Source organism: Musa acuminata, chromosome BXJ3-1, assembly GCF_036884655.1.
Source record: "Musa acuminata AAA Group cultivar baxijiao chromosome BXJ3-1, Cavendish_Baxijiao_AAA, whole genome shotgun sequence".
Lineage (NCBI taxonomy): Eukaryota > Viridiplantae > Streptophyta > Magnoliopsida > Zingiberales > Musaceae > Musa > Musa acuminata.
Genome location: NC_088349.1, coordinates 35028182 through 35046173, shown reverse-complemented (window position 1 = coordinate 35046173; position 17992 = coordinate 35028182). Strand labels below are relative to the sequence as shown.

Below are 17992 nucleotides of genomic sequence, written 5' to 3'. Positions count from 1 at the left end.
ATATGTTTGACATTTTAGTTCACTCCTTTTAACAATACATTACTAAAATTTATCTTTTTTAGGATTTGAGTAAAAGAATTAACATAAAAGCAAAGATAAATTATTACAAATATTTTCAGGTTTATTATCAATAAATACAATATTGATAACATCATATTTTGATTTAAATTATCATGAGATAATATATTTTTATTTTAAAATATTATTCTTCTGATATAAAATAATCAACAAAGGAGTCGAAAAAGTCAAGTTGATAATCAATACATCCGTATTTTAATATTTTTAACTTGTACAAAGAGGATCATCAACTATATTCCTAAACAAGGTAAACAAGATATTATTCAAATATAAAATTGTAATATTGAGAATTTTCAATTCACATTTAGATTTTTACATATTACAAGAATACTAAATTGATAACATAAAAAATTAAGTTGGGTCTCTTTTCAAATAAGAATTCTATGAATGGAGAGTTTTACACCATACTTTATATACTTCATCGCAAGAAGAGCATAACATATTAAACTACTAAGTTATTAATTAGTAATTCATAAAATAAACTTTAATTCTTCTCTTAGTTACTTTTATGCACTTGAAAGATATGAAATAATTTTTTTAAATTTAAATCTTAATAGTGTTATATAACCTATAAGTATCATGTCAAAAGATGATAATATTCTTATAAAATATTTACTTTATTGATATAACAAGCATAGTTTATAAATTATATGCTATCACAATTCTTTATTCAACTTTTATATATTTCACTTCTTCATTTTATACATTATTAGATACTACGGAAGTTGCTATATACAATTAAGATTTCAGTTTACATGAAAATTATTAAAATAATATAGCTTTATGCATAAAATTCAATTGACCCTAATCTTTATATTGCCTCACTCTTGTGATGAATAATTCATCCATCTACACATTACTTCAATAATGCAAAATTCGAAACATGCATAATTCGTGATCATATATTATTCCAAATATCTTCAGTAAGTGAAACTATATTATTACTAATATAAGATTTTAGCTAATTATTCTAATTCTCAAGATGATGTTGGAGCAATCTCTTTATATGCTAGTGCAAAAAATTACATTGTCGTTAAAAGAAGGAAGATCGTTAGACTAATAAGAAGTTGTCTTCGAAACGTGATGGACTAACATTTCATTATTCGTAAAAAATATATATTTTGCATTATTGAATAATGTGTAGATGGATGAATTATTCATCACAAGAGTGAGGCAATATAAAGATTATGGTCAATTGAATTTTATATGCTATCTCTTTATATATAGATGATGTTGGAGCAATCTCTTTATATGCTAGTGCAAAAAATTACATTGTCGTTAAAACAAGAAAGATCGTTAGGCCAATAAGAAGTTGTCTTCGAAACGTGATGGACTAACATTTCATTATTCATAAAAAAAATAAATTTTACATTATTGAAGTAATGTGTAGATGGATGAATTATTCATCACAAGAGTGAGGCAATATAAAGATTAGAGTCAATTGAATTTTATGCACAAGGCTATATTATTTTAACACTTTTTATTTAAATTGAAATCTTTATTGTATATAGCAACTTTCGTGGTATCTAATAATGTATAAAATGAAAGAAGTGAAATGTATAAAGCTAAATAAGAATAGAGAAATCCAATTAGCTATCTTGTGTCTTATGCTAGTTGAACTTGATTTGGAATCAAACACTGGTCTTTCTTTATTTTATAATGTCTTTTTGTTGAGCATGCAATTTCTTCTTGTAGTCCTATATATATGTGATGTGTATGCACTGCTTGTTGATTATAAACCTATTGAAATTTGGAGGAATGCATAAATTATTCTCCAAACAGATGGTGTAAGAGCATTATCATGGAGACACAGAATCTTTAATAAAGGTTGAGATTCAATCATATATTACTTGCTAGCCAGTTTAAAAACTTATCATAAGACTGCTAAGAAACCTGGTCTGATCTAGTGAGAATCTCAAATGTTTTCAATGCTCTCATGTCACTATTATGTAAATCAAATTACTTTTGTGTAGGTTATTGATGCATCAAAGAAATTTCAAACTATTGTAATCTTGAAAGTTTATGAATCTATCCATGAAATGTTGTCATAAAACATGACCACGATTGTTTGATAGTGACGTATTTCTAATCTTTTTCAGTTCGTAGCAACCTGTATCTAATTTTAGCAGTTGTAGTCCCATCATGGCACTTAGTAACATATGATTAGCCTTTTTTGAGTGCCGTCAATAACTCAATCGAGCTTGCAAAAGATGGGAACATCATATGAATAGATGATTCTGCCAGTGTGGAAGGTCTTGATACTTAATTGTGGAGTTTTCCTCTTCAAATTAATGTGCATTAGCTGCTTGTATTTTTGAACAGTTTGTGGCTTCTAATTTAGTTTTATAAGGTTCTATGTTTGGGTTATTTTGAAAATTGTCCACTAACAATCACAATGCCAGTCATTTTTTACATCTAATTCCAATATTTCTTTCTCCTTTTCTGATTTCCAAAGGCCAGTCTCCATTCGTAGGTTGTGAACCCAAGCCAAAGAAACAAAAGACAAAGAGGAATCTTTCGTAAGAGGGGGAAGAAAGTAGTTCGTTGCAGCTCAGGTGGGCGCAGTTGTTATTTTCTTGTCACTATTTGGAGGAAGTCGTCGTTTATGTAGCCATTGCCTTGCATTGAATGAATGTGGAGGAATATAAGGTTGAAGACTCGGTAATAGTTGCAAAGCATTGGAGGTCAGTCTTCTTTCGTTGGAGCTCCCTTTTTTTATTGGTGAGATGCTGCTGCTGCTATAAGAATTCATTTAATAATTTTATATTAAAATATTTTTTATTAAATAAAATAATCAAATAAAAATCATGAATATCATAAATAATTCAAAAATAAAAAAATATTACATTAAGAAGGTGTCCATAAAATTTTTTTTATTCACCTTATATAAGGAACGAGAAGAAAAAACTCAGCTTCATTTTTTTTTATTCTAATCCATGAATGCAGTAATAAGACGATTTTCATATTTTTCAAATAATATTCTCATCTTAGTTTTTTTCTTAATAGAAAGATCATCTAATTCAAAAAAAACTATCAAAACTGCCACACCTCTATCATCACGGTAGTCCGCCCTTCTTCCTTCCCCCAACCCCCTCCTCCTCTCCTGTCACCCATCCTTCCCCATGTCTCATCCCTTCATTTCTCCTTTCGTCATCGTCACTCACTCTCTTCTCACTCCTCCTTCCCTATCACCTGCCCTCTCCTTCTTTCAGCATCCTTTTTCTTTTCCCTTTCTCTCCTCTCCTCTTCACTGTCGATAGGGTCTCACAGTGGGAGAAAGAGGTAACGTTGACAGGCATATGCAACGAACGATGACGGAGGAGACAATGGCGATGTAGTTTAGATATTTTTTGAATTAAGAGTATTTGAAAGATATGAATATTTCCTAGAAAAATTACTCAATACAATGAGATTTCAAAACGCAAGTAAAGTACGTATTATAAGTAGCCGATCAGTTACTTATTTAGCTCATCTCTTTTAAGTTGGATCCAAGTTATTCCTTGAAAAATAAAAAAATAAAAAATATATATTATATCAAATGACGGTCCAAATTATTTCTGCAATGAATACTGATTCACGATTAACATAAAGTATAATATTTACGATGTACCAACTTTGACTGTATTTACTTCCCCCAACTTGCATCAGCATGCCATCTTTGACTGCCTCATTGCTTCAATTCCCTCTATTAATTAATGAAAGACGTATACTGTGCTTCAGAGAGCTTCCCCTAATGCCCTCCTCTCACAACAGTAGGGAGGAGCTTCATGGGACCCGAAGCAGTTCCCGGTCACCCCCTGCCCTTTAAAGAACTCTAGGAAACCCCACCCCACCCCCATTCCTTCTTCATCGTTAACACATTACCCGACAACGTACTTATCTGGCGATGGAACGATGAGTCCCACAGCCGTCACCAATTAGAAGGCAGGTATCCCGTCAAACGGGTGGCAAACCCAAAATATAAAATAAAAGCCCCGTTCTAACATCACAACCTTCGGTAGGCAATCGGACGGACAGCGATGCATGTATCAATCAGCACCAGAACAAGACAAGACGCTTCCATGGTGGGGGGGTTCAAATTTCAAACTCCGTCTCAACTCTCGACGCCTTGCTTTCTCTTCTTTTCTTCTCCACTGTTGCGCGTTGTTGGCCCCAAAGGAGTGTGCGAGGACGCCACAACAAGCACTCCATGAGCTCAGGCTTTGGCTGCTAAGCCCAACCCCCTCATCTGACAGAATAGCAAATGGCTGCCGATCCAAACTCGTATGAAGAGCTCCGGAGGCAGAGAGTTAAGCAAAACCTTAAGCATCTCGAGGTAACTTTCCTAATGAACGGGAAGAGCAAATGGTACACGCCCTGCTTGGTTCATTCTTCATCTCTTTTTCTTTTCTTCGTTTTAGCTCCGTTCATTCTAGAACAGATAAGATCTTCTCTGTTTGATCATGTGTCTTTTCCTTGAACAGACAAAAAAAGATGAACTTTGTTGCATTTGGTAGAGTTTTGACGCTGTATAACGATTATAACATGTGCTTTTGGTAATTAAACGCCTTATATCGATCACTTTTACACGGTTTTGCTCTTCGTTTAGGTTTGTAGATGATTCTTTTAGGCCTCAAATGAGTCGGGTAGTCTCTGGAAAGGATTAATGGGATCTTCTGGAAAGTAGATGGCTTTACTTATCGGTGGAAGGAAACCATACATCATTATAGCTAAAAGTATATGGCCAAATGGCTTATGAGTGTAGCTGCAATGAGTATTAAATCCTATCTTTATCTTTGAAAAATCCAGACGTTTCTTTTCTGTTACTCCAAGCTTGAACGTAATGTAAATAGATTTTGTATGATTTTCAATTCCAATCTTGCATCTAATCATGGACGTGTTGCATTCCACCAGACAAAGTTTGCTGAATTGTCGATCAATTATCCAAAGAACATAACTAATTGGAAATTCAAAATGTATATTTGGACATTTCAAAAATAAAAAAGGGAAGGATAGATTGTTTGGTGACTTGTTTGTAATGGAGTTTCTAAACAAAGTAGATGCTGATAATCTAGTGTTTTTTTTTAGAAGTTATTAATTCTTTGCATTTGACATATCTTGTGAAAGCTTATTCTCATGTAGAAGTTGCAAACTCATCTCTACTCTATTTGAATTTCTTCGAACAACCTTATCTTTAAAAGTGCTTTTATAAAAAGAAACCAACAAATGAGCTTGTAAATATAGGTAGTTTTTCTTATAAGCATTTTCGTAAGTATAAACAATGACAAACGGGGTCTATATGATCCAGTCAAAGTAAGATGAGTTAACAAAGTTCAAAATTTTCTCTAGCCTGATGATAATAATTGCTTGAATGGTGGAATAGGAATCTGAAACACAAACACATATTCAAACAATTGTATGCCAGACCAGAATTGCTTATTCAATACTACAGAATGATAATTTTAACTCGAAAAACCTACTTATTGATATTAGAAATGGGAGCAAACATATTTCACAATGATAACATGAGATGCATGTGAATGATATTGTAGAATGAAAAAAAATGTAATATTTTTAATTCTCATAAGTGTATATATGAATAGCATAAAGACAAGGAATGACCTAGAAAATATGTAGGAATTTAGTACAGATATAAATGAGCAACTATTATATTTTTGGTCAAGAATATGATTGGATTAACCAAGGATTGAAATATTGTACTGTATTGAAGTTTCGACATTCGCTCAGTACGGTACTGTATACTGAGCGGTATACCGTTCGATATATATATATATATATATATATATATATATATATATATAATAAAATAAAATTTCGGCAATGTCGCCTCTCTCTTCTCCCCATGGGGCGATGTCATAGAAAATCGAGGCGATGTCGCCTCGGCAACATCGGCAAAATCTTATATATATATATTTATATATAAAAGATTTTTTTATATATAAATATTTTTATAAAAGGTGATGTTGCCGACGTAACGTGACATCACCTTATATATATATATATATATATATATATATATATATATATATATATATATATATATATATATATATATATAAACCGCCTGGTAACGAGCGGTCTGTATATTGGTCTGCTGACGGACCGGTATGTATCGCCCGTATTGGGTGGTATTATTCGAAACTGAAGACCTTGGGATTAACAATATTGGCTGAATATTTTTCAAATGGTATTCAAAAGAGGTTATTTGAAATAACATACTGCAATAAGATTCCAAGGAATTCATGACAAAAAGACTTTCCTTGTGATGTTAAAATATAAGAAAGAAAAATACTGAAAATTGTTGTGGACAAAAGTGGAAATCTGCTCACACAGGTGTAAGAGGGATTTCTCCACATATTCACCTCAAAGATTTTGTTCTTTCCCTACTCCTCTAAGTTCAATGCTTTTCTACAAAATGCTAATATATTTTCACATTACCAAATTGATTCTTATGAAGTTTTCTATGTATAACATTTGAGTGCATGAGGCTCCCGCCAATGCAGGGGGTTAATGCACGCAGCCTTACCTTTAAATATTTAAAGAGACTATTTTTGTGATTCAAATCTTGATATCTTAGGTTGCAAAGGAGCAATCTTACTATTGTACCAAGGCCCACCCTCTCAACATTATGAGGATGACAACAAGATAAAACATATCAATTATAAGATTTATCAAACAAAATGGAGGTACCATGAAATGGAAGGCAACTTCTGTCAGTTGTTGGACTTGCACAAGAAAGTAAAATTCTTATTTCCGAGTTAGAATGTCAAGGAGGGAGATGCATGAGCTCAACCTTTTTATCTGCCTTTTAGAACAGAGAAAACATAGGTAAAATTGGTAAGATGCTAAGTCACTAAGATTTACACTGCAGTTGTGTAAATCGGAGGAGGAAAATTGTAAGTCTTTGTTTGCCACAACAACTAAATAGAACAGTGAGACTAGAGCACAGAACAAGGGTGCTATTCCATGATTAGGCTGGGTTCATACCTATGTGCCTATCATGGAAGAAGGTGACATGCCATATAAGAATAATATATAGATCTGTGTGAAAAGCAATGTAAAAGAGAATAGATAGCAGACTAGCAGTAGGAAGCAACCTGCCAGTTTTAGAACACTGTAACTTGGGCATTGTAACTTGTAACTTGAATTGATATTAACTATTAGGTGATATACTTCATTATAGCTTGTGCATAATGAGATGCCTATATATTCTTGAATTAATGTGGAAACAATTTCACCACCATGAATCTGTGAGCTTTAGTGCAATATCTTCAGGGACAACATAGATTTTAGCTGAAATTATTCTTTATCTGTAAGGTCAAATGCACAATTTCTTACACACAATCGTTTGCTGTTGCTTGTTTTCTGGACTTAACACTGTTGTGGAAATTTAATTATATTTTAAAAGAAGGATCTAGATGGAATTTGTGACCTGGATTCTAAGTTTTATGACTAATTTTGTGGTAAATAAGAGATCCGTGTTTCCAACTGACCATTGGATAATGTGGTATAAATTCACCATTACTTGGATCAGTTGGTCATGAAGAACCACGAGGATTGATCAAGTTGTCTTGAAAAAAAAATTCCAAAAAATCTGAATAATATATTTTAATGATATGAACATATTTTGTGCTGAATAAAATGACTAGTATTGAATCACATGTTGAGGAAAACCTTGGGAATGTTGGTAGTTACAAATTTTCTCTGAAAAGCATTTTTTTTATAATTATTCTTACACTTGTAGACGTGAGATGGATATGATTCATGGTAAAGATAGTTTCCATGTTGTATCTCTCTACTAATTAATAATTATTATTTTTAATTCTCTTTGGTGGAGAAGGAATTAGGGATATCACGTATCTCAAAAAGCCTCTTAGAAGTTGCAAAGTGCGAGCATAAGCTATTGGTAAGTTCAGCTATGAGCCTGAGGTTCGGTTTATTACTTCTATTGCAATTGAAAATTAACTTGTTTATTATGTATTGATTATAAATTTTGAAAAATCTTGCTAACACAATTGCACTTTTTTAGCTTATTCAAGAACTTTTATGTCTGAAGTACTTTATTTTTTTATTTATTCTTGAGTATGCAGTTGAATTATTGATCAGATATTTGATGTGAAGATTAGGACATTTGTTTAGAGAACTGAAAGCATTCTTGTTATTTTGCTTCTTGGTGCCTGGTTGGTCACTGCAAAAACATACAACGATTGTGCACCTGAATATTCAATATAAATGAATTCTGAAATGTGATGTCTTTTGCATCTTTAGTAGAAACCATACTCTTAAATTAAAGTTTATATGAGACCTTGTTGTGTTCATTAGTTTTTTTTAATTGCAGAAACCTCGTGCAAGCCCCAAAATGAAGAAAAATTTTGGAAAGATGGAAATAAGGCGTTCCTCAAGAGCTAGAAATCTAGTTCCTTCATATCGTGATCAAGTAAGAATGTGTCGTATCATGACAAGAAAAACAAGGCTTGTGTCTTAATTCAAGTGCACACATGGCTTGTGGGAAAAAGGAAAAAAAAGGTTCACATCACAAGTGTATATCTTGACATCTGATGTTCGGTTTTGACTCTGGATTTTAGTCCAAAACATATCCTTCAATAGTTTCTAGAAATACAAATATCTTTGAAAAAATTAAGCCCATGGATTAAGCACAAAAGTTGTCTTCACATATCCTCGTATCCAGCATATCAGAAGACTAAACTTACAAGTGCTATTCTTTGAGATACCATGCAATGCATGTATGTGCACTTGATCCTTTTGTTTATTTTTGTATGTGCACTTGATCCTTTTGTTTATTTTACCAGTTTGGATTAGAAGGAAGGTGTTCAATTTTTTTTTTTTTATAAAGACAGGAGGTCTAGAAAATATGGGTGCTTTCTAGATCTTAGTGTATTTTCTTTTGGATTGGGAGATGACTGTGAATGAATAGACCAATTGTTGGAAAAGTAAAGTTGTACCTTTACCTAGTCTATGGCCGAAATGTCTGGCCAGAAATTCACTGCCTATTTAAAATGCTAAATGATTTTAGAAGGGGGCTGATTTATGGAAGCACCGTCATTCTTAACCTAATTCAAAGTAGCACATGAATGTTTATATCCAAAAGTAGGGTATGGCACACTTAGGGTGATTGTAGCCTGTTGCAGTGCCATTCAAATACTGATATTAACATTATGTGCATAACAACTGATAGCAGCAGCATGCTCGACCATTGCAAGCCGGTCCAATGAAATTCCAATACTTCTTGGAGATTGGTAGCAATTTTGTGTAGTAATGCAAATTGTTAGGTTCATCTCGACCACAACTTCACCACTAATGATAAATGAGTTGTCTCCCTTGTGTAGCATCAGTGTTGTTTAGTTGATTTAATATGCAAAAGGTCAGATTTATCTCTAAGGTGTGGTATAGCTCTTTAGCTCTGAGGCTTAGAAAGAAAGGTAAGTTCATGTCATGACAAACTACAAATCCTCTCTTGAACCTGAGGAGCCTGTCATCTGTAATTAATTATTGCTCTCTGCCATTACCTCATGCTGACAATTTCCAATTACAAAAGCTAGTTCATTAAAGTTCCTAAGAAATTTTCCTCAGGTGGATGATATAGAACTTCGATCACATCGCAGAAGGTATCACTTATTGATCTCTCCTGCAATGTTTCTTGAAGTATGTTACTTTGATGCATATCATTTTCACCAGATACTGTAAGAGTGAACAACGTGGAAGGGTGTATACCGGAAGAATTGCATCATACGAAGAACAACATCGTGCTGTAGAGAAAGCTGAGGAACTTCAAAGCAATCTAGATCCAATCTACCCATCTTTTATCAAATCTATGGTTCGATCGCATGTGTCTAGTTGCTTTTGGCTTGTAAGTTGTTTGCTTAAATATGAAGCTGAGATATATCATAGTTGCCTAAGATAAGCATAAAAAGGGTTTATATGCTGTAATAAGGGTCTTCCGACGAGGTTTTGCAAGGAACATCTTCCTCCATATGAACTGAAAATGGTACTGGAAGATGAGAATGGAAATGAATTTGATGCCATCTACATCGGAAACCGGACTGGTCTAAGTGGTGGATGGAGAGGTTTTGCTATGGAACACAATTTGGAAGATGGTGATGTCTTGGTATTTGAGTTAAGGGAACCAGCTAGATTTAAGGTAACTTTCTGTGCACCTTTATGCTCTCATCTTTTGTCTGTCAATTTACTGATCAGTTTGCATATTAAACTGGACTTGAATGCTCTCAACTATTATATATTGAATACCACTAGGACTGATAATTCTTGCCTTTCATAATATTATATCTGAAACCATTTAACTAGTAGGAATCAATATGTACACACTTGAATATTTGTCTTGTAGCAGGATCAAAATTGAATTGTCATGAATAGCAAACTAATCTGATTGTTGGACTTAAATAACACTAAATGAAAGTTTACAGTAAAAAAGGGAAAGGGTCTGCTCTTGTGAAAATTTAATTCGGTAGGTAGTGAATCCATTTTATGTCACTCTCAGTTTTTGCAGCATACATCTGAGCATATCTAATTACATTACCGAAGGAGAACTTTTACTTATTGGAAGCTGATATCATTCTGACGGATCAAGATATCAAAGATACCATACTTTGATGAATGATATTCGAAGAACTCTACCGAGATGACAACCGGATGCTGCCACACCTACATCAATGTTCATGACATTTACTGCATCAAGTACTGTTGTAGTATATACTTATAACTGGAGTTTGACTTGGGTAGAGTTGTCCATATCTCGGGTGTTGGTTGATCTTAATTATCAACCATTGATAGTGAAGCCATTTCTTGTCTGATTATCACAACTGCATCAAGTTCATGACATTAATTATGTGATTGCAGATTTACATTATAAAAGCCATTGATAGTGAAGATCACGAGGATAAGATTACGAATAGCCATACAGAAGGCACAGAATCACAGGGAACAGAAGAATCTCCGGAGCGGTTACTTGCTTCTCAAAGTCTCAAAACAAGATCTGGCTCTAGAAGAAAACCCGCAAAGACTAAAAAATCTGCCTACAGTTAGATTGTCATTATAAAGAAAGATAGATCATATATTCTGGCATTCATGTCAGTCCATTTTGGAAACATTTTATTGGCCTGTAGAATGTGTGACGTGGTTATCAAGCTGCAGTGAGGTTGCAACCTGGAATAGATTGCGGTTGAGTTGATTTGATGCTTACTGGCTTGGTTGACACTTGTGATCTATCAGTGAACGACTGTATGAACCCCTGGAGGGAAATGAAAGATATGTTTTTTATGTTATGTACAGTCTTCCTGTAGCCGATTTGGGCTTTGATAATGATTTTTTTTTTTTTAATGTTGAAGTGATACTAGTTGGAGTGATTTTGAGATAAGATGTTAGAACTCTAAGCTTGGGGTTGATCTCTTTAGGAGATCGGCATCCTTGGAACTCTATAGGGTTTTTTCTTTCAAATTACTGCTGAAGGGTTGCAGAAAAAATTCATCTATTGCTTATTAAAAGGGGATGAATACATGACTATTTATAAGACTTCTAAACCCTAACTCTTAATATGATTCATACTCAAAACTCTTATTCCTTTATAACTCCTAATGTTTTTTTAAGAAAAACTCCTAATAGACTCGTACTCAAGATTTCTATTCTTTTACAACTCCAAATGTTTTTCTAAAAAATAATTTTCTAATCCTAGCCGACCTCTTTATTTCTTTAATAGGGGTCGACTAGGTAGATTAACATGAATGCCCCTCTTAATTAGGACTTTCCTAACTAGAGTCTTAACATAAGATTGTTCTTGTATAACTTAGACTATCTTTTTCGAATCTTAATAATTTTGTGGAGTGCTTATTTAAAGCATTCTCTTGGTGTAGATTGAGGATCCATTGTAATGATAAGTAACTTTAGGATTAGATTAATATTTTTATTATTTAGAATGACAAGATTTAATATAAATTATGTTAGACATATTATGAGTAATATTAGAGAAAAAAAAGGTGTTAGGATTTTCTACCTATGGAGGATGCTCTTTTTTAAATGTGTGTTGAGCTTGATGGGGATATAAACAGGAATAACCTTTGTATAGGAACAAATACTAGAAGACCAAAATACGTAGCGGAATAAAATGGAAACACAATCAAACAGAACACCAAGATATACGTGGAAAATCCCTTCAATGTGAAGGGTAAAAACTACTAGTCATAAGTGCCCAGCAAGCCAATCACGTGAGTGATGGCACGTGTGACTTGATACAGAATCTTTTTGCTTATTATATTTTGGCGTATATCACTTTATAACTATTGCATAAATGCATATATATTGTGATGTCCTTGGATTTGTGCAATGGGAATCGGATCGTGATGAGATCACGATAATGAGATCGATTCACCTTTAAACACATATCCTAAATAATCCCGGTCATAGGTTACTCGAGAGGGACATCGTGATAACCGGATAGACTGGTGTGCTGTATACCCGTCCATATGATGGATGCAGCTGGTCTCATAGCTGCTCGTGTAAGGACACTAGGGATACAGTACAGGTGCTCATTGGAGAATGAGTTCACTGATTGATCCGCTTACGGAATGCTGGATGGTTGATGATGCCTTATTGTCAGACAATAATTCCGTAGTCCTAGTGGTGTATCTGGTTCTTAGACTTGAGACACCAAGGATGTCCTGTATGAGTGCTCCACTCTTTGATACCAGACTTATAGGTTTGGCTGTTCCCAGATCTAGTACAGCTGGTCATTGGGAGTGGTAGTCGACCTTACGAGGGCTATTGAGTGTCGATAGAGGATCATCCACTCTCGGTATCATGAGAGGAATATCCCATGTGTTCTTGCTCAGACAAATCCCTGGCCAGGGTCATTCGGGTTGAGAGAGAAAGAGTTCTCCGGGAGAATCCGATTAGAGCGAGACTCGAGTAGAAACCGTATGGGTCTGACAGCACCATGCTCGATATACGGTCTCTGGGATATTAGATGGATGAGGGACTATAGGTACATGGTAACTGAGGACAGACAGGTCCAATGGATTGGATTCCCCTGTATCGTCTGGGGACTACGGCGTAGTGGCCTAGTACTTCCGTAGTCGATGAGTCGAGTGAATTATTACAGAGATAATAATTCACTTAGTTAGAAGGAGTTCTGACAGGTATGACTCACGGCCAGCTCGATATTGGGCCTAGAGGGTCACACACATATGGTAGGCATTGCGATGAGTAGAGGTTCGGATATGAGATATCCGACGGAGCCCTTGTCTTATTGGATGCAGATCCAATACCCACTAGGGAAAGGACCCATTAGGGTTTTGACACGGGATCTCTATAAATAGGAGGGATTCACAGCCTCATAGGCTAGAGTCTTTGCTTGCCCTTCCTATTCTCCTCTCCCTCTCCACCTCAGAGTAGGCCTGGAGTTTTGAGGAGCGTCGTCGCAACCCTGCTGTGTGGATCACCGCTAGAGAGGAGGACGCTTGACCTCCTTCACCCTCTCCTGAGGATCTGCAAGGAAACAGGGATATACGATCTCCCTAGGTAACACAATCTCTATACGCAGTTTTGTGTTTTGCGGATTTTGCGCACCAATCTTCGCACGACGACGAACATCTTTTTGGGAATCGGGGATTTTTGTTTTCTTGTTCTTCCGCTGCGCATATGATGTCGCCCCCCATGATTTCCCAACAGTGGTATCAGAGCCAGGTTATTCGTGCGAATGATTGGTTTTGAACTGCGTGTATTGTGTTTAGGAAGAATTTTGACGTCAAAATCGTTGACGCAAAAGCAAGGAAGGGCAACAACAGTTGCTGCCCTCGATCTGCATGCCTGCAGCCACCTGCAGCGGCAGCCGCAGCGGCAGCCGCAGCCGCAGCCAGGCAGCACAGCGCCGGCGCATGCGCAAGCGCTGTGCCTGCAGCAGCCGGCCGGCGGCCTGCTTGCAGCAGGCTTGCTGCCGGCGGGGCTGGCAACCCACGGGCAGAGGCGCCGCAGGGCAGCGGCGCCTACCGCCGAAAGGAAGCGGCGCCTGCCGCCGCAGGGCAGCGACGCGCGACGCCTGCCGCCGCAGGGCAGCGACGCGCGACGCCTGCCGCCGCAGGGCAGCGACGCGCGACGCCTGCCGCCGCTACTCCCGCGGGCGAAACCCCCCCCACAGGGGCGGCCGCCCGGCGGGACAGCACCGCCTGCGGAGGCAGCGACGCCCGAAGGGGGAGCCCACCTGCAGCGACGCCTGCCGCCGCTACTCCCGCGGGCGAAACCCCCCTCACAGGGGCGGCCGCCTGGCGGGACAGCACCGCCTGCGGAGGCAGCGGCGCCCGAAGGGGGCGCCCACCCGCAGCGGCGTCGCCGCCAGCGGGCGTGCCGCCTGCAGGCGAGGGCAGTGCCCTCGCCCCGCCGCACAGGCGCCGCCGGCAGGGTGGCGGCGGCGGCAGCAGCAGAGGGGGTATTAGGGTTTTCTGCGCAAAAGACAGTTTTGCCCCTCGGAATTTGAGAAATTCCAGTTTCTGTCTTTTGTCCAAATTACGAAAATACCCTTAGGAATTGAGAAATTCCCTATATATCCCTGATTTCAGAAAATATTAATTAATTAAAAGGTTTAGTTGATTATTAATTTTATTATTATCTAGTAGTCCTACATGATGATGATTATTTATACATGTGATGTATGATGAGTGGACGGATGATCATGGACCGTGTGATGTGTGTACTTGTGATTATTATTATTGAGGTCTGCGAACCTCCATTATATTTCTCATTTATTGTCGGGCCTGCGTGCCTATGATTAAGTTGTAATCACATGAGGAGGCGCAGCGGGAGCGTGGAAGCCATAGCGGGACCCACGAGACGGACGATCGTGATGCATGGAGATGCATCAAGATGTCGACGGAACCAACGAGGACGAGATGGACGATCACAAGGCATGGAGATGCACCGTTGCACACATAGATCTTGATGTGAGTGATTAGGCCTACTGGCTCGGGCCTAATCATATTAGGTTGTGGTCCATGATCATCTGGTGTGATTGCTTATACACATACTAGATATGTATATATATTTGCATGCGATGTAGATATATATTAAATATGTATATGTGTGACATGTCATATTAGGAGACCAAATCATAGAAACATCTCTCGATAATATTAAGTCGGTAAACGTGAGACAATTAGATTGACCCACGTGGCCTTCCATCGTTATGAGTAGGAACCGAATCCCGGTGTAGGTTGAGTTGGTCGAGTCCCTCGAGACTCACCTATATCGCGATTCGCTATCTTGCTTACGACATAGAGATGTCACCGGTGACCTGAGGGCATGATATGCTTGGTCGAGTCCCTCGAGGGTATATCATCAAATCAGACTCATCTTGTAACGAAGGTGTTGACTTAACCGAGCATCATGGTTGGTCGAGTCCCTCGAGGCCATGGTGATTCGGAGGCCGAACAGGACGGGAATCACAAGGAGTTGTGATCGGCAAGAGTTGTCTACCTTTTAGGCTTAGTGTGATTGGTCGAGTCCCTCGAGGTTACACTAAGACGCTGATTGGATCCTGATCCCCACTAGAAGTCTGCCGGAGACTTCCGTTTCACGTGCTGAGGGTGTCGCGTGACTCGTTAATAAAATAGTGGGAGCATATTAAGATAGAAGTCCATATCTTGATAGTTTATTTCTTGCAAAATCTGCATGTTATTCATTTTTGCTACATCTTTATTTTCAGAAAATGTCGCTTTCAAATCCCTTACGTGGCATACTTGATGTCAACCGCCTCACTGGTCCAAATTATACGGATTGGCTCCGTAACTTGAGAATTGTTCTCACAGCGGAGAAAATCGTGTACGTCCTTGATACAGTGATGCCTACGCCCGAAGAAGGGGCAAGCGAGGATGAGATCGCTCGCTACGTGAAGTACATTGATGACTCCACTCTTGCTCAGTGCTATATGTTGGGCTCTATGACTCCAGAGTTACAGAGACAACATGAAAAGATGGATGCCAGATCCATTCTCCTACATGTCCGTAAATTGTTTGAGGAACAGGGAAGGACTCAACGATATGAGATATCCAAGAGCCTTTTCCGCGCTAGGATGACTGAGGGGACACCGGTTCAGAACCATGTCCTAAAGATGATTGAGTGGATAGAGAAACTCACAGGTCTAGGAATGGTCCTAGAGGATAACTTGTGTGTGGACATTGTGCTTCAGTCCCTACCAGATTCCTTTTCACAGTTCATAATGAACTTTAATATGAACAAGCTTGAGGTGACTCTCCCAGAGCTCCTCAATATGTTGAGGGAGGCAGAGAGTACTATTAAGAAAGAGAAGCCAGTTCTCTACACTGGTGAGACCAGAAAGAAAAGGAAAGCAGAAAGGTCCCTTAAGAAGGGAAAGGGCAAGGGCAAACAAGGTAAAGCAAAGGTTGCTAAGAAAGACCCAACAAAGGACAAAGGCCAGTGCTTCCACTGTGGTAAAGATGGGCACCGGAAGAGAAACTGCAAAGAGTACCTTGCAGAAAGGGCGAAACAAAAGCTTGATGAAGCTTCAGGTACATTCATGATCAGTCTCCATTTGTCAGACTCTTATGATAACACATGGGTATTAGATACCGGTAGTGCTTATCATATATGTAATTCGTTGCAGGTTCTGGCAAGGCCTAGGAGACTAGAGAGAGGCGAGATGGACCTCAAGATGGGTAATGGAGCAAAAGTTGCTGTATTAGCTGTTGGCGAGGTCGCCCTACATCTGCCTAGTGGAGCTTTTATTGCATTAGATGCATGTTATTTTGTTCCTTCTATTATCAAAAACATTATCTCCATTTCATGTTTAACAGTTAGTGGATATAAATTTGTTTTTGAGAACAATGGTTGTTCGATATTATTAGATGATAAGATCATCACGAAAGGAACATTGCATAATGGTTTATTTATGTTAGACACCACTCCACATATCATGAATATAAATGTGTCCAAAAGGAAACGAGATGAGTTGAACAGTGCATACCTGTGGCATTGTAGGCTAGGTCACATCCATGAAAGAAGGATTCAAAAGTTGCTAAATGATGGATATCTAGATCCATTCGACTATGTGTCATATGCAACTTGTGAGCCTTGCATTCGTGGAAAACTGACCAACTCTCCATTTAGTGGAACTGGAGAGAGAGCCACTGAGTTGTTGGAACTCATACATAGTGATGTATGTGGACCCATGTCAACTCATGCCATTGGAGGTTACTCCTACTTCATTACATTTACTGATGATTTCTCAAGGTATGGATATGTGTACTTAATAAAGTACAAGTCCGAGGCTTTTGAGAAATTCAGAGAGTATAAGAATGAGGTGGAGAACTAGACTGGAAAGAGTATCAAAACTCTTCGATCAGATCGAGGAGGTGAGTACTTAAGTACAGAGTTTACTCACTTCCTCAAGGACCATGGGATATTATCCCAATGGACACCTCCTTATACACCTCAGCTCAATGGTGTCTCTGAAAGGAGAAATCGTACATTATTAGATATGGTACGGTCCATGATGAGTTTCGCTGACCTACCCATCTTATTCTAGGGATATGACCTAGAAACCACAGCTTACCTTCTGAACAGAGTTCTAACTAAGTCGGTAGTGTCTACACCATATGAGATATGGAAAGGGAAGAAGCCTGATCTTAAGGTTGTTAAGATTTGAGGCTGCCCTACCCACATTAAAAGACACAACCCCGATAAGTTAGAATCAAGGACAGAGCGATGCAAATTTGTGGGATACCCCAAGGAAACTTGTGGGTATTATTTCTATCATCTCGAGGACCAAAAGGTCTTTGTAGCTAAGAGAGCAGTGTTCCTTGAGAAGGAACACATTCTTGGCGGAGACAGTGGGAGAATGATAGAGTTGAGCGAGGTTGGAGAACCAAGCTCAAGC

General features: G+C 37.8%; 1 protein-coding gene across 1 annotated transcript; it reads left to right on the top strand.

The window, feature by feature from the left end:
• The first annotated feature begins 4181 nt into the window (after nt 1-4181).
• LOC135629014 (B3 domain-containing protein Os05g0481400-like) lies at nt 4182-11373 on the top strand. Its single transcript, XM_065136109.1, has 7 exons — nt 4182-4393; nt 7919-7984; nt 8417-8515; nt 9670-9704; nt 9775-9946; nt 10031-10237; nt 10954-11373. The coding sequence occupies exons 1-7, from the start codon at nt 4322-4324 to the stop codon at nt 11137-11139; spliced, it is 837 nt and encodes a 278-aa protein (XP_064992181.1). The 5' UTR covers nt 4182-4321; the 3' UTR covers nt 11140-11373.
• The last annotated feature ends 6619 nt before the right edge of the window (nt 11374-17992 follow it).

Bases quoted from the DNA above. Each gene is read 5' to 3' on its own strand.
- LOC135629014 (XM_065136109.1), top strand. From the start codon at position 4,322: ATGGCTGCCGATCCAAACTCGTATGAAGAGCTCCGGAGGCAGAGAGTT. The intron at 9,705-9,774 runs GTATCACTTATT...CATTTTCACCAG, and splicing joins CTTCGATCACATCGCAGAAG to ATACTGTAAGAGTGAACAAC. The intron at 9,947-10,030 runs GTAAGTTGTTTG...TGCTGTAATAAG, and splicing joins TGTCTAGTTGCTTTTGGCTT to GGTCTTCCGACGAGGTTTTG.